This window comes from Lissotriton helveticus, chromosome 11 (genome assembly GCF_964261635.1).
Source record: "Lissotriton helveticus chromosome 11, aLisHel1.1, whole genome shotgun sequence".
Classification (NCBI taxonomy): Eukaryota; Metazoa; Chordata; class Amphibia; order Caudata; family Salamandridae; genus Lissotriton; species Lissotriton helveticus.
The window spans coordinates 586,566,468-586,590,496 of record NC_136072.1 but is presented as its reverse complement, the minus strand read 5'-3'; the positions used below and the strand labels follow the sequence as shown (position 1 = coordinate 586,590,496).

The window sequence follows — 24,029 nt, the reverse complement described above, 5'->3', positions numbered from 1 at the left end:
ATAGGATTTGGACCTGTCACAGGCAGCATTGTGTATGAGGTTCAGATCAGAGCCAACCAGTGTTACGCATAATATTTGGACAAATTTTATGCATACTTGTGTATGGTGTGCGTAAAAGATCTTATTGCTGTTTGGGGTCAGAATGATGTGTTGCAGTTCTGCTTGGGTTGTTACGCATGTTTCCAACTTTCTGGGTCTGATGTGTTGAACACCCTTCTGTCTCTCACAGATGCAGATGGCAGTCCTCTCTGCCCAATTTATCCTACAGAACTTGTGTTTGTCTTAGAGATGTCAGCCACGGTAACACCAGAGCTCTTTGCCCGTATGAAGGCCATGGTGGCTGCTCTCCTGCAGGACCTCCGCATCAGCAACAGTAACTGTCCAGTAGGGGCCCGTGTGGCCCTGCTTGCTTATGCACATTCCTCCAGCTACCATGTGCGCTTCCAGGACCACCACAGCAGACGGCAGTTACTGCAGGCAGTGCACAATCTTGTTCAGGCACGTTCATCACAGCGTGGTCGCCTTGCTGCCGCTATTAGGTTTGTGTCCAGGAACGTCTTCAAGCGAGCACGGTCCACACTGTTGGGCAGAAAGGTGGCCATCTTCTTCTCCAGTGGAGACTCGCAGGCTGTGGAGGGCGTAGACAAGGCACTGCTTCAGATGGAGGCCCTTGGCATCATTCCAGTTGTAGTCACCTTCCAGCGGTTGCCTGAGGTAGAAAATGCATTACAGGTGAGAGAGCTAATGAGGCATATAAGAACATTGTTGTGCTAAGCTAGACGATTTTCTAGGCAGGCTGTTGGGGTGTTGCAAGCGCTTTGGTTGTGGAGAATCTGTTTATGACCAGTGTCTGAGTGTGTCAGAGATTATTGGAACATATCAGGCGTGGGCAGCTGTGATGAGGTTGTGAGGAATGGTGTAGACACACTACACTGGTACCTGGATGAGGTATCTGGTATAAGAGCTGTACTGAATGATGTAAATGGGCTTAAAGAGGTGTGACCTGATGAAGATAGGGTAGGAGTCACAAATGTGGAGCAAATGCTATGGAGAGGACAGAAAGCAGTAAGGTTTAGATAATTGTGTTGAATTGCTGGTTTTCAAGTGGAGTGGTGTGGCTCACTGGTTAGAGGCGGCGGACCCTGAAGCAGAGGAAGGCCCGGGACCAGGGTTCAATTCCCGACGCGGCAGGGTCGTGGACCAGGGACTTGATAATTCTCGCTTCGGTGCCTACTCTAACCAGGGATCACACTCGGCAACTCTGGGCATTAGCTTGCCTCATCTCCACAACGGCCCCCCACATACACCGGGGATGCCTGGTTTCACCTTGGAGATACCCAGCAGGGATCATCTCACAGGGAAAGCCAGGACGGGTTCCCCAGTGGTCTACAGCGCTGGGACACCCCATTGCTGGGGTAGCCATGCGCTTTACAAGACAACATAACATAACATATCATGAAAAAATTAAGGTGTTGCTGCCTGTGGCAGAGCTATAGAAAGTGATGTCACATTATTACCATTGGTAAAATTGTAAGGAATTTGCTAGGAGCTATTCATATGAGTAATTCATGGAGTGATGACAGAGCACTAGTTGTGAAGATTTACTTCTTGGCATTTGAATGCTGGATATCCATGAACTGTAGATTATGGTACAGGAATACTGGTTGTGAGAGTTGTGTATAAGACATATTTGGAGGGCTATGAGGGCAATAGTAAGTAAGTCATATACTGCGGGTGAGATATAGGAAATTATCTTGTGACATTAATGATTAAGTTAGTATGTTAAATCTTCTCAATGGCTTGAGTGTTTCCCTCTAGGCGAACGGACAATCCCAGTACATTCAGCTGTCTGTCAGTGATGACTATCAGGATGTGGAAAAGCTTCATGGCCCAGTTTCCAGGTGCACGATTTGCTTTGGTAAGAACTTCTTATTTTCCTGATCTCCTGGGACACTTAATTCCTTCTCAGATCTTTGTTCACCACAGTATATACTGCTTGACCTTACTTCAGTACTGTAGCAGCCCTAAAGTATCAGTGTCCCTTTTTAAAATATGATTTCTTAAGTAATGGAACAACATTTGGTAGTGTGCCTCCATGAAACATTCTTAGGGGAAATTGACTCTACAGCAGTCTTCGGGGGTTTCATTTCCAGTGTCTTCTGCAAGAATTTCCAGTTGATTTTTATTCACCCGAGGATGCTCCATAGCCCAATACCCAGTATTAGCCCCCACAAGACATCTGCTAAATCGCATCCAACTTGCTCTAAATCTAAAGAATACAATCACTACCACAGAGCTGGCCCCGGGAGATGGTGTCTCCGGGGCTATAGTATGGGTCAGGAAGGTGAGGGGGGTGCACACCCCCTCCTCATAAAAGTTGAAATAGCTGCAGGTGATGGAGTCCCCGTGGCCCCAAGGAGGCTCAGGAAAGGGGTGTTTGCCACACTCCCCCAATTATAAAATTGGCCATGGGGGATGGGATCCCCCAGGGCCTGAAGGCTCGAGGAAGGAGGCCCCAGACCTCTTCCCCTTTGATTAACGTATCTGCCCCAGGAGATGGGATCCCAGGGGCCCTTAAGGAGGCTTGTGGAGGGGGACCGCATGTTCATTTCCCCCAATTATAAATTTGGTCCCTCCGGGTGGGGTCCCGGGGTCTGAAGTATGGTTCCCCTTTAATTAACCTACCGCCTCCAGTGGATTAGTTCCATGAGACCTCAAGGAGACTTAGAGAGGGGAAGTGCCATGCACCATCCACAATCAAATAAATGTCACCACCTTGAGCGAGGGGGGTCCCACAAGTAGGACCATGCTCCAATACCGTGCCATGCATCGCAAGGTGCTGAAAGGGTGCTCCCTCAAGCTCCTCGCTGCCTGATGTTAGTCTACTCCGCAACGTTCAAGGTCCCGTTCGTGCGAAAGTTCCTGGTAACATTCGTGGTGCCCTTCACAATGGTCGTCATCGCACTCCAGGTCACAGGAAAGTCAGGTAAGTCCCACAACGCAAGAAGTCTTCGACTTTTCTGTGCTCACCAAAGTCTTCCAATGGACGCAGGAGCATTAGCACTCTAAGCCATGCGAGTCGCCGGAGCCGGGAACCCGGTCTCGCTCCGTGCTTCCCCGATTTTGTCAGAGTGACCTCCACCCAATTGAAGAAGTTTTATGAGTCTGTATACCTCATATTTGGCCGCCCCTCTGGAGTGCCTTCGGGCCCTGTTCCTACTGGACCCATGCTAGTAGGTTGGGCCCCATGAACCCCTGCTGGATCTAGAGCAGAGATGCTGGTCAAGACTTAGACTTTCCTTGGTGCCCAGTCCAATGCCGCCACCCCCATCTCCATTGCCGTATCCAACACAGAGCAGGATGGGTGTCGTCCAAAGTGGAGTCATTGCCTTTTTATTTGATAGCCCTAGAGAGGGAGACAAAAGGGAGGTATCAAAGGACCCTTATAGTTACCAGCTCCCAGAAGGGGAACAGGACAACTGGTATGGGGAACTGGTGGATACCAGAGTGTTAGACACCTCACCCGACACTCGCCTGGTCTCTCTTCCTACCGTGGCTACAAAGGAGGATCCTGTTTTGCAATGGTGGTGCGTAGGGTGGCTGAGGTGTTGGACCTTCAGTTACCCACAGTGCCAGTCAAGATGAAAGTCTTGACAGATGTGCTTCAGCCAGGAGCTTCCCCTTATCCAGTATTAGGGTATCTGTCATAGATTCACATGCCTGAATCATTCCCCGTCGGCGGGATGGGAGTCCCCGGTACATAAATAAATTAATGTCCCATTAGACATAAAGAATAATAGGCCCAAGGGCCTCACATTAGGAACATATACATGTCCTTTTGTAGAAAGGACCAAACTCTAGAGAAGAGCCAATCAGCTATCACCTCCCTCTAGAACCCTTCTGTAAGGAGCTCCTCTCCCTCAGATTTTCTACCGCACGTCGTGCTAAGGGAGTCTCCTCTGAGCTCTGCTCAGTTTTCTTCTCTACTGGTTTTCCAGTGTTTTCTGGTGATTTGCTTCATATTCCGGACTGAGTTTCCTGATTTCTTAATGGCTGAGACACATAAAAAGGGTCATTTTAGGCCCTGTGGTTCCTGTGGAAAGAAGAGACTGCATATAGATGACCAGCATCAAGATTGTCTGTATTGCCTTTATCCAGACCATTCTTCTAAAGATTGCAAGGTATGTCGTACCTTCTCCACAAAAACCCTCAAAGATCGGGAGGGACGCCTTTTAATTTGGCTACAAAGGCTGAAATAGAGGTACCAACTGGAGTCTTCTGAGGAGAGTGAGGGTTCTTCAGTATCCTCTAAGTCCTCTAAAAAAAGACCGAGGGTGGCTTCTCCAGGCCCATTGTCACAGCCTCCTCAAAAGAAGACACTTAAGAAGTCTTCAGAGGTCCATTCCCAGGTTCTACCATCGAAGGTGTCCTCTCAAGAAGTTCCCACCTTCAAAAAGCCTACTTCTACTCCGTCGACGACATCGTCTACGACTTCAGCGATGAGGAGAGCTGTGTCTACAGCCTTTTGTGTGACTTCGTCGACGACGACAGTCAACACATCGATGGCAATGTCGTTATTCACCTCGTCGACGACAACGACTCCATCGTCGATGGCAGGTAAGACCGTGTCGTTGACGATAAAGATCAAGAAGACATCGTCGACGTCGAAGCAACCGTCGACGCTGCGATCGCCGACGACTGGGTCGTCGACGAGCTCGACGACGAAGACAGCCCTGTTGATGTCCAAGCCATCGTCGACAAAAGCTCTGTCGACGAAGTCTATACCCTAGACGAGATCTCCACCGGTGATGACAACAGTGTCGACGACGGCTCCGTCGACGATAACACCATCGACTACGACAACCGTCGATGTTTCACCAGTCGACGGTGACAGATCCAAATCTGAAAAGCACATACGTGCATCTAAAGATTACAAAGAAGACATTGACGCCGGCCCTAACATCGCCATGAAGGGTCCAACCACTACCTCCAGAATGTCTTCTGGAAGAGGAGGATTCAGATGAGGGGGACATGTTTCAAACTGCAACAAGCCCCTCAGAACTTAATGTAAAATATCAAGACAGTTCAGATGAGGAAGACCAGGAACAGGGGGAAGAATATCAACCTCCTCCTCCACCAATGGTTTGTCTTCCAGCCTCTTTGGTCTCGGACTTGCAGTACCTCATTACGGACTACAAACAGAGGTTTACAACATCTCCTAAACCTCAACCCCGGCGGTGTCTCCATCACCAAGACCACGGCCTCCACCTTTAAATTTACAGCCAGAACCTGCCATTTTACCGCATCCTCCATCTACTGATCATGAGGAGGAAGATCAGCATGATAAGGGGGAACTTCAGGATACCCAGTCTAACCATGATGAATGGGACGACTACGTCATTCCCTGTCCTGCTTCTCTAGTGCCTGCACAGGCTGATTCACCTCCTGAAGACATCAGGGGGTTCCATAATGTCGTTGAGAGAGCAGCTCAACGTTTTCAAATTCCCATGACTTCTCACCAGCAGGACTGCTTCTTCTATGATTTTAAGGAGCCTTTCAAGAAAGCAGTAAGATCGATACCCATAATAGAATACTTGAGGGGTCAAGGGGTGAAAATTATGCAAAATCCTTCCTCAGTGCCTCCAGTGTTACCTCGTTTGGATAAAAAATATAGGGCACCTGATACTGCTCCAGCTTGTTTAATAGGACATCCCAAGCCGGACTCGGTTATAACACAGGCGGCTCAGAAAAAGTCCACGAATCCTTCTGCCCTGTTAACAGCTCTGCCGGATAAAGAAGGCCGAAGGTTGGACAACATCGGAAAGCGTTTTTCCTCAATGTCTGCGTTGACAGTAAAAGCGTCCAATGCCTTAGCGCTATTGGGGTGATACAATAGACAGTTATGGGCAGACATAGCTCCATATCTGGTGGCCTTACCTGAAGACTCAAAAGAAGAGGTGAAGAAAATATTACTTGAAAGTGAACGCTCAGCGTCGGAAATAATAGACTGCACAATGGATATCGCGTCAACAGGATTTCGTCAGCTGGCTGGCGCAGCTGTATTAAGAAGACAAGGTTGGTTAAAGGCAACTTCTTTTCGTCCTGAAATACAGACGAAGATCTTGGATATGCCCTATGATAGCCAGTTTCTCTTTGGACCACAAATTGATGAGGCTCTACAAAGTATAAAGAAAGATACGGACACAGCCAGAGCATTGGGAACTAGGCAATTCAAAAGTCCGTCCTTTCGTGGATCAAGGGGGAGAGGGCAGTCCTCCTTTTGATGGGATTACCAATATCGGTCGTCATACTCTTCTGGTCAGCATCATCGACCACAATATCAACAGCACCAGCAGCAGCAGCAGCAATCGTCTTATGGAAAATCATCCTTTCGTGGTAAAGGTCAACAAAAAGGTAACAATCGTCGGCAATGACCCTTCACTTCAGCCAGTCTCCAGTTTATCTCCACCCTCAAAATTGGAGGAAGAATTTCCCATTTTCTGACAAATTGGAAGCAAATTACGATGGACTGTTGGGTTCTACAATTAGTTTAATTCGGCCATTCACTAGAATTTCTTCACATCCCTCCACGAACACCTCCCCGACCTATGCTTCACAAAAATCTACGTATACTTCTCCGGGAGATTTCTTTTATGCTCCAGAAGGGGGCGATAGAAAGAGTTCCTCTGTCTCAACGGGGGAAAGGATTTTACTCCCGCTTCATCCTGATACAGAAAAAGGAAAAGAAATGGAGACCAATTTTAGACCTCAGAGCCCTCAACAAATTCCTAAAAAAGCAGTCGTTTCGCATGGTGACAATCCAGGATGTTTTACAACTTCTAGATGTGGAAGATTACATGGTATCTCTGGATCTTCAGGATGTTTACTTTCATATCCCTATTCACAGGAATCACAAGAAGTTCTTAAGGTTTGCTGTAGCGGGCAGACACTTTCAGTCTTGCGTCCTGCCTTTCTGGCGCAAGTCTGCACCTCGCATTTTTACGAAGTGCCTCTCTCCAGTGGCTGCAAATCTCAGACAGCATCAACATCAAGTTTTTCCATATCTGGACGATTGGCTGATCAAGGTACCATGCTTAGAAGACGCGTCCAGGTCTTCCAACGCTTGTCTACAACTTTTCAAAAGTTTAGGACTCACACTCAATCAGGACAAATCAGTCCTTATACCTTCGCAACGTATAAATTTCCTAGGTGCTGCCATCGACACAAAACTAAAGAAAGCTTTCCCATCACAGGAAAGAAAGGACAAGCTCTTGGCACTGGCCATTTTCGTAGCTCCACGAGAACCTTGACGGTTCACCTCTTCAAATCCCTTCGCGGAATGATGTCATCATGTATCTTGCTGGTTCCACACTGCCGCCTTCGAATGCGCCCTCTCCAGGAGGTGCTCTCAGAACAATGGGTCCAATGCACAGGTTCTTTCGACGATCTCATAAGAATGACCCCTCGGATGGTCAAGGCTCTGCAATGGTGGATTGCTCCTCAGAACCTTGCTCGCCCTTCTTGCTTCCAGCTTCACCGCATATCATCCCAACAGACGGCTCGCTGGGAGGCTGGGGAGCTTTCCTTCAAGAACTGCAAATAAGCGGAAAGTGGTCTCCCTTCGAAAAAGGATTTCATATAAATCTCCTCGAACTACGGGTGGTCTTCCTCGCCCTTCAAGCTTTTCTCCCAAGAATCAAACATTCTCTGGTGCTTGTACGTACAGACAATACCACGACAATGCACTATCTCAACAAGCAAGGAGGAACTCGCTGTCTAACAATCTCTCGTGAGTCGCAAAAAATCTGGACTGGTTGGTCCTGCACAATATCTCCCTTCGCGCGGAGTATGTCCCAGGCATGGACAATGTTCTAGACGATTCACTAAGCAGACAACACACAATGTCTCACGAGTGTGAATTGGATCAGCGGATCCTCGACCAGATATTCTCACAATGGGGCACTCCTCTAATTTATCTGTTCGCTACAAAACACAACGCCAAATGTCAACACTTCGCAAGCTGGCATCCCCAGAAAGGATCTCTAGGGAATGCATTTTCGATCGCATGGTGCAAAGTCTTTGCATACGCTTTTCCACCATTTCCGATGATTCCCAGAATCCTCAGGAAATTGAAAGCGGAACCTTGCATGCTCATTCTCATAGCCCCAGCTTGGCCACGCCAACATTGGTTCACAGAGTTTCACCTTCTTTCTCTGGAACCGCCAATACGGTTGAGCCAGTTCCCTTCTCTCCTCACTATGAACAACCAGCAAGTCCAGCATCCGAATATGGCATCTCTCAGGTTATCCGCCTGGCTCCTGAGTTCAAAGAATTTCAGAATCTAAATATTCAGCCGGATTGTAGGGCCATTCTGGCTCAGGCTCGAGCAGACAGTACCAACAAGACATACTCTTTAAAATGGAAGAGGTTTTGAATTTGGTGTAAAACTCAGAAAATACATCCTTTTCTTCTTCTCCAGTACAAATATTGCCTTACCTTCTCCATTTGGCAAACTCAGGCCTCTCTCATGCCTCCATCAGAGTTCACCTGGCGGCAATGTCCTGCTACAGAAGATCTTCTTCTGGACCTTCTCTCTGGTCTCACAGATTGATCAAGCAATTTCTTAAAGGCCTCTTCAGGACATTTGCTCCTGTGAAGACTTTACCTCCTACTTGGCAGCTCAACACAGTCCTTAATCAACTCATGAAACATTCCTTTAAGCCAATACACAGGACTGATCTTAAGTACCTCTCTGGGAAAACGGCACTCCTTCTTGCACTTACTTCAACAAGACGAATAAGTGAGCTCCAGGCTTTTTCAATTCAGGAACCTTTTCTGCAGTTCAAACAGGACAAAGTTATATTATGAACAAACCCAAAATTCGTACCAAAGGTTCCGTCGGACTTCCATCGCAACGAACCTGTAGTCTTGCGCTCTTCCTTTCCAAACCCCCACACCGCGGAGAGAAGACTCTGCATTCTCTGGATCTCAAACACTGCCTAAAGTTTTATATTGAGAAGACGAAAACCTTCCGTAAATTCAACCAGCTCTTTGTGGCCTACAGTAGACCTAGGAAAGGCCTTCCACTCACTAAACAAAGTATTTCTCGCTGGATCTCTGCAGCTATGTCATTCTGTCACGAGCAGGCGGGGCAACCCCTGCAATCTAAAGTAATGACACATTCCACTAGGGCGATGTCTACATCCATGGTGCTCTTCACAGGAGTCCCTATAATAGACATTTGCAGAGCGGCAAGGTGGAAGACGCCGCATACATGCACTAAGCATTACTGCCTGGATGCAGAACTTATGAAGGATGCTGCAGTGGGACAAGCTGTACTTCGTCATCTATTTCAATAGAGGTGAGCCTTCTTTTCATCCAACCATCCTTTTTTCGTATACGCACATTTCTCTATTGTATTTCTTGATTTTATCTTTGCTTACATTCTGATGTTTTCTATTTGTCACTTTGATATGTTATTATCTGGTGAATGTGTATCTACTGTACCATCCGAAATGTGCTTATCATTGCTTGCTACTCTGATTCAGGCATGTGAATCTATGAAAGATACCCTAATACTGGATCAGAAATGCGTTACTTACTTGTAACTGCAGTTATCCAGTATTGGTATCTTTAATAGATTATGGTATCAAGAAAGAGGAGTAACGGGCTATTACTGTTCTAGATAGAGCAGAAGGTCCAGTCACGACATGCCCAAAACGGTATGTCTTTACAAAATTTATCGTGCTGTTCCTAATGAGAGAAAGGGGTCGGTACAGTCAGTGATGCAGATGTGTTATGGCAGGGTAGTCAAAAGATCACCCTGGGAATCCATTTTGTTGGATTTAATGCCCTCACACACCCTTTCAGGTGTCATGCTTCATCATCTGGGCCTGCTCCTCGTTGGGTCGGCGGTGCAATACCCAACGGGCAACACCTCAAAGAGGGGCTCTTTGGCAGAGATCTTTTTCCAACTGCCGTATAGATGAAGTGCGGGTATGGGGCCAGAACTGAGTGGTAGACGTGGGTGTAGTGGATTAAAAAAGGCTAGTGGTACCAGGAACTTTATTTGAGAGGGCCACTGCCTTAGTTAAAATAATGAACCTGGAAGAGAAAAATGGAAAATAATGTTTCCAACTCTTATCCAAGGATTATTGAAGTCCGGTCAACATGTTTCTCGCTGTAGTGAATTTATCTAGCGATTCTTCAAGACCAAAAATGACTAACTAGCGGGTATCTAATGGTGAAAGGAACTGTCTACACTACATTATCTAGGGTGTGGTGTGTGTATACTCATGTGGCTACCACACTCGTGGGTGCGGGGGGATAACAATATTATATTACCTGTCAGGAGAAGAGGCAAGAGCATATCACAAACACGTTTATAGAAAAATGCATCATTGACTGTAATACTTGTGCTCTTTGCATGCCAGTGGGAGTCAGGCGTGTCACAGCACCATTGCACAAGACCATTGCACAAGTGTATCAGGCACTCTCAGATGTGGACATTCAGTGAGAGTGACATGTGAAAATATAAAAATTATAAAAACATTAGGTTAAAAAACTTTTTATACCATTCTGGTATTCCTCATCTGCTGTTATTCAAAACTCACCTAACGTTAAAGACAATCAGACAACGCCAGTGTCCAGCGGGTAAAGCTTCAGGGAGATCTTCCACCATGAGGCTATATATAGGGGAAACATCTTAATGGCTTCTAATTTACACATTGATTGGGTATTGATTGCAATCTGGATTTGCAAGGATAATCATCGGATCTGTGGCAGTGTTAGACATAAGGCTTACATGATTGAACATAACTAAGGATTAAGGCATAATAGTTGTTACAACATTTTAACATTTTAGCAATTTAAAAACTGGACAGTTGGTAGTTAATATGCCCTTGGTTCTCATGCTGTATGTTAGCCTCTCATGTGGAATTAGGACTGGGGACGGATGGTCCGTGTCTGTTCTGTTTTTTCAACATAGGCATGTCACTTGCAAGTAGTATGAAGCGGTACTGGGCTTCTAATTACACACATAGATTGGGTAATGATAGTAATCTGAATTCGAGAGGATAATCATCTGATCTGTGGCAGAGTTAGACAAAAGGCTTTCATAATTGACCATAACTAATGATTAGAGCATGAGAGTTGTTTCAACATTTTAACATTTTAAAACTCAAAAGTTGGTAGTGAATATGCCCTTGGTTCTCATAATATATGTTGGCCTCTCGTGTGAAATACAAGTATTGTGGGACTGGGGATAGGGGATGGAGGCTCCGTGTCTGTTCTGCTTTCTCAGCATATGCAAGTCACTTGCAGGCAGTGTGAAGCGATACTGGACACCTTCGAGGGAGCCCGCTATGGGAAAGACTTGTATTTTAATAAGTATGTGTGCAGGTCAGGCGGTAAAGGTCACTGGCCTTACGTTAAGTATTCTACAGGCTCCAGCGGGGTATTGCGAGTGGGGAACCTCGGGTGAGCTGATTAGTTGTTAGCTCGTCCGTCCGATTACGTAGCGGTGGGCAGCATGTTGTGGTACATTCAACTTATCTGAGTGTATCGCGGAAGTTTAATGAAATCGTGTCCACAAGCTCTACGCGCTTATTGCATTTAGAAAACCCTTCGCGTCCCTGCTAGATACCAAATCCAAGGTTATTGACATCCGTAACATTATTAAGCTGTATTAAAAAAGGGCGCTGAGTGTAACCCTCCTTTAGGTGGTGGCCAAACGTAACTTACTTGGTATTTCCTGAGCTTCGCTTATATCACCTACCCATCGCCGCTGGAACCGGGTGGGAGGAAGGGTGCTACGAGTTCCGGTTTTATGGATTTTACAACAACCCTCTGATTGGTTAGCTGCGATGGGGGCCATCTTGTAGTGTCTAAACCGGCGTGAAATGCAAAAGTTATTACACCTTGTAAGTTATATTCACACAAGTTAGATAGAATATAATCAAAGGTGGTTCTGATTCAGTTGTTTTAGTAAGAATCCCCTTAATTATCCGTGACCAATTTAATGACGACGCTGGCGAATGAATGAATCATAATAATGCTTTTTTTTTAAAAAGGGGGGGGGGGGTATCGATTTTGGATATCTAGTAATCCCATAATAATATTCCCAAGCAGGAAGGGTTGTATGTTCGAGCTCTTTTTTGGAGTATGGTTACCACCTATAGAGACGTTGTGTACCAGATAGTAATCTGCAGTATTGTTTCGGCCATATTGGAAGGGTGTATTCATGTAGTGATAATCATAGACGTGCCCTGTCACGGAGGTAGTGGTAATCCACATGCTTTCTCTTCAGTATCTAACCAGAGTAATGGTTATGGTTAGAGGCTGGTCCAAGGTATGTCTTCATTAAGACCGTTACTGTCACAAGAAAGTCTATTGATCCAACGCTGTTCTTTATAGAACAGCCCTTCTTTGGATGTATGTTGACATGCTTCTAAGATAAGCCATAGCAGGGAGTCTGGAGTATGGTTTGTTTCCAGGAAGTGCTTGCACATCTTAGTATTGTTTTTCTTGCATCTGAAGTTACTGCGGTGTTCGGATATTCTGGTCTTTATACTGCGTGTTGTCATGCCTATGTAATATAGATTGCACGGGCATATTATCAAATAGATACAATTTGTGCTGTTGCAGTTTGTATGGCCTCTCATTTCCCACTTAAAAGATTCCGATAGGGTGATACTTTTATATTTCTTAGTGAATGGGCATGCCGCACAATTGCCACAAGGGTAGTGCCCAGTCACAGGTGGCAAGTTCCATAGAGTAACTTGTCGGGTAGGTTCATATCTGGTCTTGGGTCTAGTCTGGATCAAGATGTCTTTTATATTTTTTGACCTTTTGAAGGCAAACCTTGGTTGATCCATATTTAAGGTGACAGTGTTAAGTATGGACCAGTGGCGTTTCACTATTTTTCTTATCTGGTTAGACTTTGGTGTGAATGTCGTCACACATGTCATTGGTTGGGCAGCTAGGGGATTCTTTTCTCTTGGTTCTATCAGACTCTCCCTATTATTGTTCTGCGCTCTCTTCATACTTCTTTTTATGTCTCTGGTTGGATATCCTCTTTCTCTTAGATTCCTAGACAATATAGCAGACTCCGTTTTGTAATTAGTCATAGTGCTACAATTGCGTCGTATTCTAAGGAATTGCCCAAACGGTAGGTTTGATCGAAGGGCTTTAGGGTGGTGACTGGAGAAGTGTAACAGGCTGTTCCGGTCTGTGCTTTTTTTATACAGGGTAGTACTCAGGGATCCCCCTTCGATACTAATATTCAAGTCAAGGAATGCTATCTGACTGTTAGAGGCCGTGATAGTAAAGGTTAGGTAAGGATTGATGTTGTTAATCCACCCAAAGAACTCTGTGTACGAGTCTTTGTTTCCTGTCCAAAAAATCAGGATATCGTCTATGTAACATCTCCATAGTTTAATATTCTCATAGAAAGGGTTTGTCGATGAGGATATGTGGCTCTCTTCGAAACTAGCCATGTACAGGCATGCTATACTAGGGGCTACCGTGCTTCCCACACAGGTACCCTGTATCTGATGGTAATATGTACCTTTGAATTAAAAAAAGTTCTCAGTGAGGACTTTTTCGGCACACTCCATGATAAAAGAGATGGGTGTTTCAGACGTCCATTCAGTTTTTTCGAGTGCTGCCTCCATAACACCTAGGGAAGCCCTCTGTGGGATGTTAGTATAGAGGGCCTCAACATCTAGGGTTATTAGGAAATCTATGGATTGTGCCTCATCATAGTCTTCCAACAGGCGCAGCAGGTCTGTTGTGTTCTGGATATAAGAGGGTATTTGCTTTACCAGAGGCTGTAGGAAATGGTCGCAAAATTTGGACAGAGGTTCTAGCACTGAGTCTATTCCGGAGACAATAGGACGGCCCGGGACTGGGGTTATCCCTTTGTGTATTTTAGGCAACGTATAGAAATACGGAACCCTAGGGTTTTTGTTCACTAGGAAATCTGCCTCTTTTTTACTTAACCAGCCTTGACATTCTGCTGACTCAACCATACTTTTGATGGACACTGTAAGACGTTCTGTTGGATTCTGTGTGACCGCCTTGTAATATCTTGTGTTATCAAGTTGTCTTAGACACTCTGTCTCGTAATCCACTGTGTCCATTATTACAGTGGCTCCCCCTTTGTCAGCTTGTTTGATAGTTAAAGAGGGGTTGTTGGCTAGTGTGTCTAAAATGTTTTTTTCTTCCTTGGACATATTGCTGTATGTCGAGGGGTTCGGTAGGACCTTAATATCTCTTAGAACAGCTTGTTCAAAAGCGAGAACTTCACTTGGTGTCACACCGCTGTGAGGGGTGAAAGTGGAGGCGTTGTGTAAGCCAGAGTCATCCTGGGGTTCGTGTGGTTTCCCATCAAAGAAAGCATGCAATCTTATCTTCCTGAAGAATTTTTGCAATTCAACAGTTTGAAGAAAGTTATCGGTTATAGGAGTTGGGACGAAACCAAGCCCTCTCTGTAGAACCTTCTCTTGTTCATTGGTTAGTTGGTGCGAGGAGAGGTTGATTACAAGACTCATTTCTTGGTCGTTTTGCTCCGGGTATCCATTCCTTGGGGTGTAGTGTCCTCCCATTGGACCCGTTTGTCGGTTGCGTTCCCTCTCTTTCGCCCTCGCCCTCTGCCCCAACCTCTGTCTAAAAAAGGCTGGTTACCTTGGGGGGCAAATTCAGGGGGGTACTGAGGTCCAAATTGTGGCACGGGTGTGGATATTGTGGATACTGCCACAACGGGTGTCCAGGAAAAGGTAAAGGTAACTGGGGTGCCGGGTATTGATATTGTCTCCGTCTCCCACCTCTTCCACCACGTCGTTGGCGGGGTTGCCATTCGTCCCCACTAGAATTGCTTCCACTATTGGACCCTCTTCTCGAGGAATTGTTGCTGGAGTCGGAGAGGTACCCTGTACCCGACGGGGTATAATCCTTTTTGAGGTATGGGTACACTTTCTCCTTATCAAAGCGATCAATGTCCTTTTGTAATTTATCAACTTTTTGTTTCATCAGGTAATCCTTATGTTCACTGATCTCTTTATTAATTTCTGCCAGCTTTGTTTTGAAGCCTGGGTTAGTGACCGCGCTCTTAAGGGTTGCTTCTAGTGCCTGTATCTTTTCTAACAAGGCATCAGCTAGGCGCTTGGATGTATTAACGATCAAGATCAATAAATCATGTGTACACTTCCAGGATATCTGGGACCACTCAACCTTGAATTGACCGTCTTCCCAGAATATCCTAGGAAAGTTTTTGACGATCAATCCATTAGGTGCAATTTTGGCCTTGAAATATTCTGCCATTAGGGCGCCATGCAAACTGACTCTAATCCACTCTCTTTTAAGATCAGATAGTGTCTTCCAGTCGGCCGTACTGCTGCCCGTTGCGTTGTCGTTATCCATGTTTAAAATAGAGGGAGTTCTGAGGATAGCTGCAGCATCATCCTCACCGAAGCTTAATCCCTGCCCTTCCATGTCAAGCAGTGAGGGACAGCGCGGGGATGTGGTTTAGAAAACCAAGCCTGGCCACAACTGGGCTAGGCCGTGGGGACAATAGTGGGGGACAGAACAAATCTTACCCACCAATAGATAAACTCCTACGGGTGTTAGCCGTGCAGAGGATTATGGTATCAAGGAAGAGGAGTAACAGGCTATTACTGTTCTAGATAGAGCAGTAGGTCCAGTCACGACGTGCCCAAAACGGTATGTCTTTACAAAATTTATCGTGCTGTTCCTAATGAGAGAAAGGGGTCGGTACAGTCAGTGATGCAGATGTGTTATGGCAGGGTAGTCAAAAGATCACCCTGGGAATCCATTTTGTTGGATTTAATGCCCTCACACACCCTTTCAGGTGTCATGCTTCATCATCTGGGCCTGCTCCTCGTTGGGTCGGCGGTGCAATACCCAACGGGCAACACCTCAAAGAGGGGCTCTTTGGCGGAGATCTTTTTCCAACTGCCGTATAGATGAAGTGCGGGTATGGGGCCAGAACTGAGTGGTAGACGGGGGTGTAGTGGATTAAAAAAGGCTAGTGGTACCAGGAACTTTATTTGAGAGGGCCACTGCCTTAGTTAAAATAATGAACCTGGAAGAGAAAAATGGAAAATAATGTTTCCAACTCTTATCCAAGGATTATTGAAGTCCGGTCAACATGTTTCTCGCTGTAGTGAATTTATCTAGCGATTCTTCAGGACCAAAAATGACTAACTAGCGGGTATCTAATGGTGAAAGGAACTGTCTACACTACATTATCTAGAGTGTGGTGTGTGTATACTCATGTGGCTACCACACTCATGGGTGCGGGGGGATAACAATATTATATTACCCTTCTTCAAGTTGTGATTGTCAGTACCTGTCAGGAGAAGAGGCAAGAGCATATCACAAACACGTTTATAGAAAAATGCATCATTGACTGTAATACTTGGGCTCTTTGCATGCCAGTGGGAGTCAGGCGTGTCACAGCACCATTGCACAAGACCATTGCACAAGTGTATCAGGCACTCTCAGATGTGGACATTCAGTGAGAGTGACATGTGAAAATATAAAAATTATAAAAACATTAGGTTAAAAAACTTTTTATACCATTCTGGTATTCCTCATCTGCTGTTATTCAAAACTCACCTAACGTTAAAGACAATCAGACAACGACAGTGTCCAGCGGGTAAAGCTTCAGGGAGATCTTCCACCATGAGGCTATATCTAGGGGAAACATCTTAATGGCTTCTAATTTACACATTGATTGGGTATTGATTGCAATCTGGATTTGCAAGGATAATCATCGGATCTGTGGCAGTGTTAGACATAAGGCTTACATGATTGAACATAACTAAGGATTAAGGCATAATAGTTGTTACAACATTTTAACATTTTAGCAATTTAAAAACTGGACAGTTGGTAGTTAATATGCCCTTGGTTCTCATGCTGTATGTTAGCCTCTCATGTGGAATTAGGACTGGGGACGGATGGCCCGTGTCTGTTCTGTTTTTTCAACATAGGCATGTCACTTGCAAGTAGTATGAAGCGGTACTGGGCTTCTAATTACACACATAGATTGGGTAATGATAGTAATCTGAATTCGAGAGGATAATCATCTGATCTGTGGCAGAGTTAGACAAAAGGCTTTCATAATTGACCATAACTAATGATTAGAGCATGAGAGTTGTTTCAACATTTTAACATTTTAAAACTCAAAAGTTGGCAGTGAATATGCCCTTGGTTCTCATAATATATGTTGGCCTCTCATGTGAAATACAAGTATTGTGGGACTGGGGATGGGGGATGGAGGCTCCGTGTCTGTTCTGCTTTCTCAGCATATGCGAGTCACTTGCAGGCAGTGTGAAGCGATACTGGACACCTTCGAGGGAGCCCGCTATGGGAAAGACTTGTATTTTAATAAGTATGTGTGCAGGTCAGGCGGTAAAGGTCACTGGCCTTACATTAAGTATTCTACAGGCTCGAGCGGGGTATTGCGAGTGGGGAACCTCGGGTGAGCTGATTAGTTGTTAGCTCGTCCGTCCGATTACGTAGCGGTGGTCAGCATGTTGTGGTACATTCAACTTATCTGAGTGTATCGCGGAAGTTTAATGAAATCGTGTCCACAAGCTCTACGCGCTTATTGCATTTAGAAAACCCTTCGCGTCCCTGCTAGATAACAAATTCAAGGTTATTGACATCCGTAACATTATTAAGCTGTATTAAAAAAGGGCGCTGAGTGTAACCCTCCTTTAGGTGGTGGCCAAACGTAACTTACTTGGTATTTCCTGAGCTTCGCTTATATCACCTACCCATCGCCGCTGGAACCGGGTGGGAGGAAGGGTGCTACGAGTTCCGGTTTTATGGATTTTACAACAACCCTCTGATTGGTTAGCTGCGATGGGGGCCATCTTGTAGTGTCTAAACCGGCGTGAAATGCAAAAGTTATTACACCTTGTAAGTTATATTCACACAAGTTAGATAGAATATAATCAAAGGTGGTTCTGATTCAGTTGTTTTAGTAAGAATCCCCTTAATTATCCGTGACCAATTTAATGACGACGCTGGAGAATGAATGAATCATAATAATGTTTTTTTTTTTAAAGGGGGGGGGGGGGGATATCGATTTTGGATATCTAGTAATCCCATAATAATATTCCCAAGCGGGAAGGGTTGTATGTTCAAGCTCTTTTTTTGGAGTATGGTTACCACCTATAGAGACGTTGTGTACCAGATAGTAATCTGCAGTATTGTTTCGGCCATATTGGAAGGGTGTATTCATGTAGTGATAATCATAGACGTGCCCTGTCACGGAGGTAGTGGTAATCCACATGCTTTCTCTTCAGTATGTAACCAGAGTAATGGTTATGGTTAGAGGCTGGTCCAAGGTATGTCTTCATTAAGACCGTTACTGTCACAAGAAAGTCTATGGATCCAACGCTGTTCTTTATAGAACAGCCCTTCTTTGGATGTATGTTGACATGCTTCTAAGATAAGCCATTGCAGGGAGTCTGGAGTATGGTTTGTTTCCAGGAAGTGCTTGCACATCTTAGTATTGTTTTTCTTGCATCTGAAGTTACTGCAGTGTTCGGATATTCTGGTCTTTATACTGCGTGTTGTCTTGCCTATGTAATATAGATTGCACGGGCATATTATCAAATAGATACAATTTGTGCTGTTGCAGTTTGTATGGCCTCTCATTTCCCACTTAAAAGATTCCGATAGGGTGATACTTTTGTATTTCTTAGTGAATGGGCATGCCGCACAATTGCCACAAGGGTAGTGCCCAGTCACAGGTGGCAAGTTCCATAGAGTAACTTGTCGAGTAGGTTCATATCTGGTCTTGGGTCTAGTCTGGATCAAGATGTCTTTTATATTTTTTGACCTTTTGAAGGCAAACCTTGGTTGATCCATATTTAAGGTGCCAGTGTTAAGTATGGACCAGTGGCGTTTCACTATTTTTCTTATCTGGTTAGACTTTGGTGTGAATGTCGTCACACATGTCATTGGTTGGGCAGCTAGGGGATTCTTTTCTCTTGGTTCTATCAGACTCTCCCTATTATTGTTCTGCGCTCTCTTCATACTTCTTTTTATGTCTCTGGTTGGATATCCTCTTTCTCTTAGATTCCTAGACAATATAGCAGACTCCGTTTTGTAATTAGTCATAGTGCTACAATTGCGTCGTATTCTAAGGAATTGCCCAAACGGTAGGTTTGATCGAAGGGCTTTAGGGTGGTGACTGGAGAAGTGTAACAGGCTGTTCCGGTCTGTGCTTTTTTTATACAGGGTAGTACTCAGGGATCCCCCTTCGATACTAATATTCAAGTCAAGGAATGCTATCTGACTGTTAGAGGCCGTGATAGTAAAGGTTAGGTAAGGATTGATGTTGTTAATCCACCCAAAGAACTCTGTGTACGAGTCTTTGTTTCCTGTCCAAAAAATCAGGATATCGTCTATGTAACGTCTCCATAGTTTAATATTCTCATAGAAAGGGTTTGTCGATGAGGATATGTGGCTCTCTTCGAAACTAGCCATGTACAGGCATGCTATACTAGGGGCTACCGTGCTTCCCATACAGGTATCCTGTATCTGATGGTAATATGTACCTTTAAATTCAAAAAAGTTCTCAGTGAGGACTTTTTCGGCACACTCCATGATAAAAGAGATGGGTGTTGCAGACGTCCATTCAGTTTTTTCGAGTGCTGCCTCCATAACACCTAGGGAGGCCCTCTGTGGGATGTTAGTATAGAGGGCCTCAACATCTAGGGTTATTAGGAAATCTATGGATTGTGCCTCATCATAGTCTTCCAACAGGCGCAGCAGGTCTGTTGTGTCCTGGATATAAGAGGGTATTTGCTTTACCAGAGGCTGTAGGAAATGGTCGCAAAATTTGGACAGAGGTTCTAGCACTGAGTCTATTACGGAGACAATAGGGCGGCCCGGGACTGGGGTTATCCCTTTGTGTATTTTAGGCAACGTATAGAAATACGGAACCCTAGGGTTTTTGTTCACTAGGAAATCTGCCTCTTTTTTACTTAACCAGCCTTGACATTCTGCTGACTCAACCATACTTTTGATGGAGTGTCCATAAGTAAGACGTTCTGTTGGATTCTGTGTGACCGCCTTGTAATATCTTGTGTTATCAAGTTGTCTTAGACACTCTGTCTCGTAATCCACTGTGTCCATTATTACAGTGGCTCCCCCTTTGTCAGCTTGTTTGATAGTTAGAGAGGGGTTGTTGGCTAGTGTGTCTAAAATGTTTTTTTCTTCCTTGGACATATTGCTGTATGTCGAGGGGTTGGGTAGGACCTTAATATCTCTTAGAACAGCTTGTTCAAAAGTGAGAACTTCACTTGGTGTCACACCGCTGTGAGGGGTGAAAGTGGAGGCGTGTGAATCTTTCATAGATTCACATGCAACCCTCCCACCTCCCCTGGAAGGGCTCATCTAATTCTCTCAGTAGTACGCCTACTTATCACGGTGCTTACGAAAATCTGAGGGACAGGAGCTCCTTCCAGGAGGGTTCTAGAGGGAGGGGATAGCTGATTGGCTCTTCTCTAGAGTTTGGTCTTTTTTACAAAAGGACATGGATATGTTACTAATGTGAGGCCCTTGGACCTATTACTCTTTTTGTCTAACGGGACATTACTTTATTTATGTAATGGGGACTCCCATCCCGACGACGGGGAATGATTCAGGCATGTGACTCTATGAAAGGTACCAATACTGGATAACTGCAGTTACAGGTAAGTAACGCATTTCTTCTGAACCCCTACTCCCCTTCAATGAAGTCCTTGGTCCAAGCTCTGCACAAGGACTCATGTGCATAAGATGATTGCTTGCCGCCATCGCCCTGACGCTGGGGACTCCAGTTTCCTTACCCAGCACCCCACTCCAGAGAGCTTGGTGGTCCAAGCTTCCACATCCAGAATTAACCCTGGCATATTCCCTACCACTCCACCGGATAGGGAATCAAAAATGCTGGATAACTTTGGAAAGAAAATGTTCTCTCTAGCACTGTGGTTGGTGAACACCACATGCCTCTTAGGCCGTAATTTCCATATGATATGGGACTTGGATGTGCAAGTGCTGCGTATAGTCTCGGAGGAAGCCCAAGCCATACTCACTCAGGCTATTGCTGATGGGTGAGATGCAGCAAAGTTCACAATAGGTTGTGAGCTCAATATGGCTGACTTGCTGAGCAGAACAATTTTATTGTTGGTGGCCCTGCAGCACCACACCTGGCAGAAAATGACTGGCTTTTCAGTGGATGTCCAGGCTTCCATCATGGACATCAAAACGAATAGAATATGCTGTTCCTATCCTAACCAAGGGAGACACTATTGGTGCATCTAGAAAAACAACCGGTGGTAAGAAATTTGGAGCACAGGCCTTCACTCACACTAAGAGGTGGCATGCTTCATCTTAAGGCATCTCCTCATTGGGCCGGCGCTGCAATGCCCAATGGGCCTTTAAGAAGTGGCTCTATGCCGAAGTTCTTTTGCTCAATTGTGTGTACATGAAGCTCTATGTAGGTTAAGAACTGTTTTGAAAGTGTAGATTGGTGAAGAATTCAAAGTTGAATTAAAATGAACTAATGTCCCCCCTTAAAACTGCTTTTATTCTGGGGTCCCTGTTAATGAATAAAAACAATTACCTAATTTACATAGAGTGGGACCAAAAGTCACTTCCAAGTGTGTACCCACAATAATGATTCTCCAAGTGTGTGTTCACAATATTTTCTAACTCTTCGGATTCGAAGAGATAATCCAGAACATTACAAGCAACCTCAAAAATAAAGACTAAAATAAACATATAACCATACAATTGTGGGGGATGGATATCACAGACCAAAGACCTATATCATCTTTTCACATTTGGATAAGGTTTACCAGTCTTCAGTCAAAAATATCCCACAATAAGTGCTATACTAGTATATTGCCCATCACAGAACTGACATCCACACCTGTTAACATGTGCCCAAATCACATATGCATTATTCTCAAAGGTAAATGTTCCTTTTTCTGGTGTAAAATCCAAATAAAGGTTCAAACATAATTCCCTTACCCAATCCCTACCAGAATCAGGCCCCTTAGGACACGCAGGATCGTGAAACCAATCAATGGTATTTCTTCTATGAGATAACCCCAGTATGGGGATATCCATTACTGCGGGCCCCCGCCAACAATGCGGAGGCTTTTTGTAAATTTGGCCCTAAGTGTCCAATTCATTGACTTTGCCAAGACTTGTTCTCAGTTGAGTGAAATTGCACTATTTTTATAAATTGGTGTCTGATTTCTTGAGTGTCATGCTAATTTCTTCTTGTTTTAGTGCTGATTAAATGCTTAACGCGTGTTTCTCTATGTAAGCCTTGCAGCTCAGTGCCACAGCTACCCAGGGTTGAGCTGAGGGTTTTACATACAAAACCTACTGGACTTAAAGGGATTGGTAAGTGTATATCTGATAGAGACATCTAGCCACAGATTCCTTAACTTAGATTTTCCCAATCGCGCCAGTCCACCCTGACGTCGTCCACGGATATGATGTCTGTGAAGCCATATAAGTCCCTCCCAGTGCAATGACATCCGTTTTCTTCTTTTCCACGCTGCAACGGGGATCCAAGAGAAATGGTTCCTCATGCCTGTTTTTGTTTTTTGGCCTACTTGACGCCTTTCCCGTCCGGAACAGTGTGCAAATTCCTTTGGGCTTCAAGGCCTGCGAGACCTGTGCGCAACAGATGTCGGCGACGGAGCCGCATGCCATTTGCATGTGGTGCTTGGGCGAGTACCACCACTCCAAGGAGTGTGACACCTGTTAACAGCTGAAGCCCAAGTCCTTGTGGGAATGCCGGAGGAAGTTGCTGTTAGCCCGGATGTCCCGTTCGGAATCCAAGCGGTGTCTCCCCCCTTTCCGTGCTGCGGCTCCTGCTCAAGGCAGATCGCGAAGCAGTTCCCATGGATGCTGTTCACCCTCAACAGGTAAGCGTAAGAAGTCAAAGTCACGAAGGGGGTCAGCCTCCCCTAGCCATGACGCTGGTTCCTGTTTCTCCGGGTCTTTACTGGAGACAGCTCCACAGAAGTCAACCCCCCCAATCCACCATTTCCTGGTGAAGGTGCAACTGGGGCTCACATGGAGGCTTACTATCAGGCTTTACCCACCATCTTTGGGTCAACCCCTCTCCCTGGCATGCCTTCGGGCCCCATAGAGGTGGAAGGGACTCTGATCTGGAGCTCGCCAGCAGATTTGCCCTCTGTGCCGATCAAGTGCCCTGGCTCCGTGTCTTGAGTCGCTGCGATGTCTGGAAACAGTTCAGTGGGGCTTCCTGTTGAGACGTTAGGACGCAGCCTGTTTATGACGTCAGGGAACAGTCCAGTGGGGCTTCCTCTTATGACGTCAGTGAAGATCTGCAGCGGAGGACTTGTCTCTGCCTCAACGCCGTTCCACACCGCCATCCCCCATAGCGGCCGACGTCGATACAATGCCATCCTGACGCCGTTCGTCAGAGACACCCTTGGTGGTGGATGTCGATACTGTGCCGTCTCGATGTTGTTTGGCACCGGAGACATCTTTTCCATTTTCTCTACAAATGGAGGATGAGGCCACTGCTGTTTCCAATTCCCCAGTGTTGCAGGTGGATTCTGCACCTACTGGTGGAGTTGAGCATTTGGATGCTCATGGCCAGCCTCGGGCAGGAGGTTCTTTGGGGGTACCTTCGTCTACAGCCGTCCCCTACCAGTGATTTACTGTCACCCCCAGAATGGCAACAGAAGCTAGTGTGGCTTTTCCTAAGGTTATTAGCTGCTGACATTTTAAAATTCCAGCCTCCTGTTGTGTCACTGCCTTCAGATCCCTTGTTGGAGCTGCTCCATCAAGACAGCACTAATGTTGAGCCTTTACTGCCCTTCGGTGAGTTGTTATATGACGTCCTTCTGGGGACTTGGGCAAGACCCTCATCTGGAGACTCTGTGGAGCGTGCCATTGCACACCGTCAACGACCTGCTCCAGAAGATCCTGTCCGTCTGTCCCTACACCCTAGGGGT

The 24,029-nt window shown here is 45.5% G+C and overlaps 1 protein-coding gene across 2 annotated transcripts in view; it reads left to right on the top strand.

The window, feature by feature from the left end:
* Window positions 1-233: 233 nt before the first annotated feature.
* Window positions 234-24,029, top strand: part of LOC144791646 (collagen alpha-4(VI) chain-like) — a 114,755-nt gene continuing 90,959 nt past the window's right edge. For both annotated transcript variants that reach the window (XM_078666373.1, XM_078666372.1), the window contains exons 1-2: window positions 234-732; window positions 1,819-1,918. In XM_078666373.1, the coding sequence (XP_078522499.1) occupies window positions 289-732; window positions 1,819-1,918 (544 nt within the window). In that variant the 5' untranslated portion in view covers window positions 234-288. The remainder of the gene's footprint in view (window positions 733-1,818; window positions 1,919-24,029) is intronic.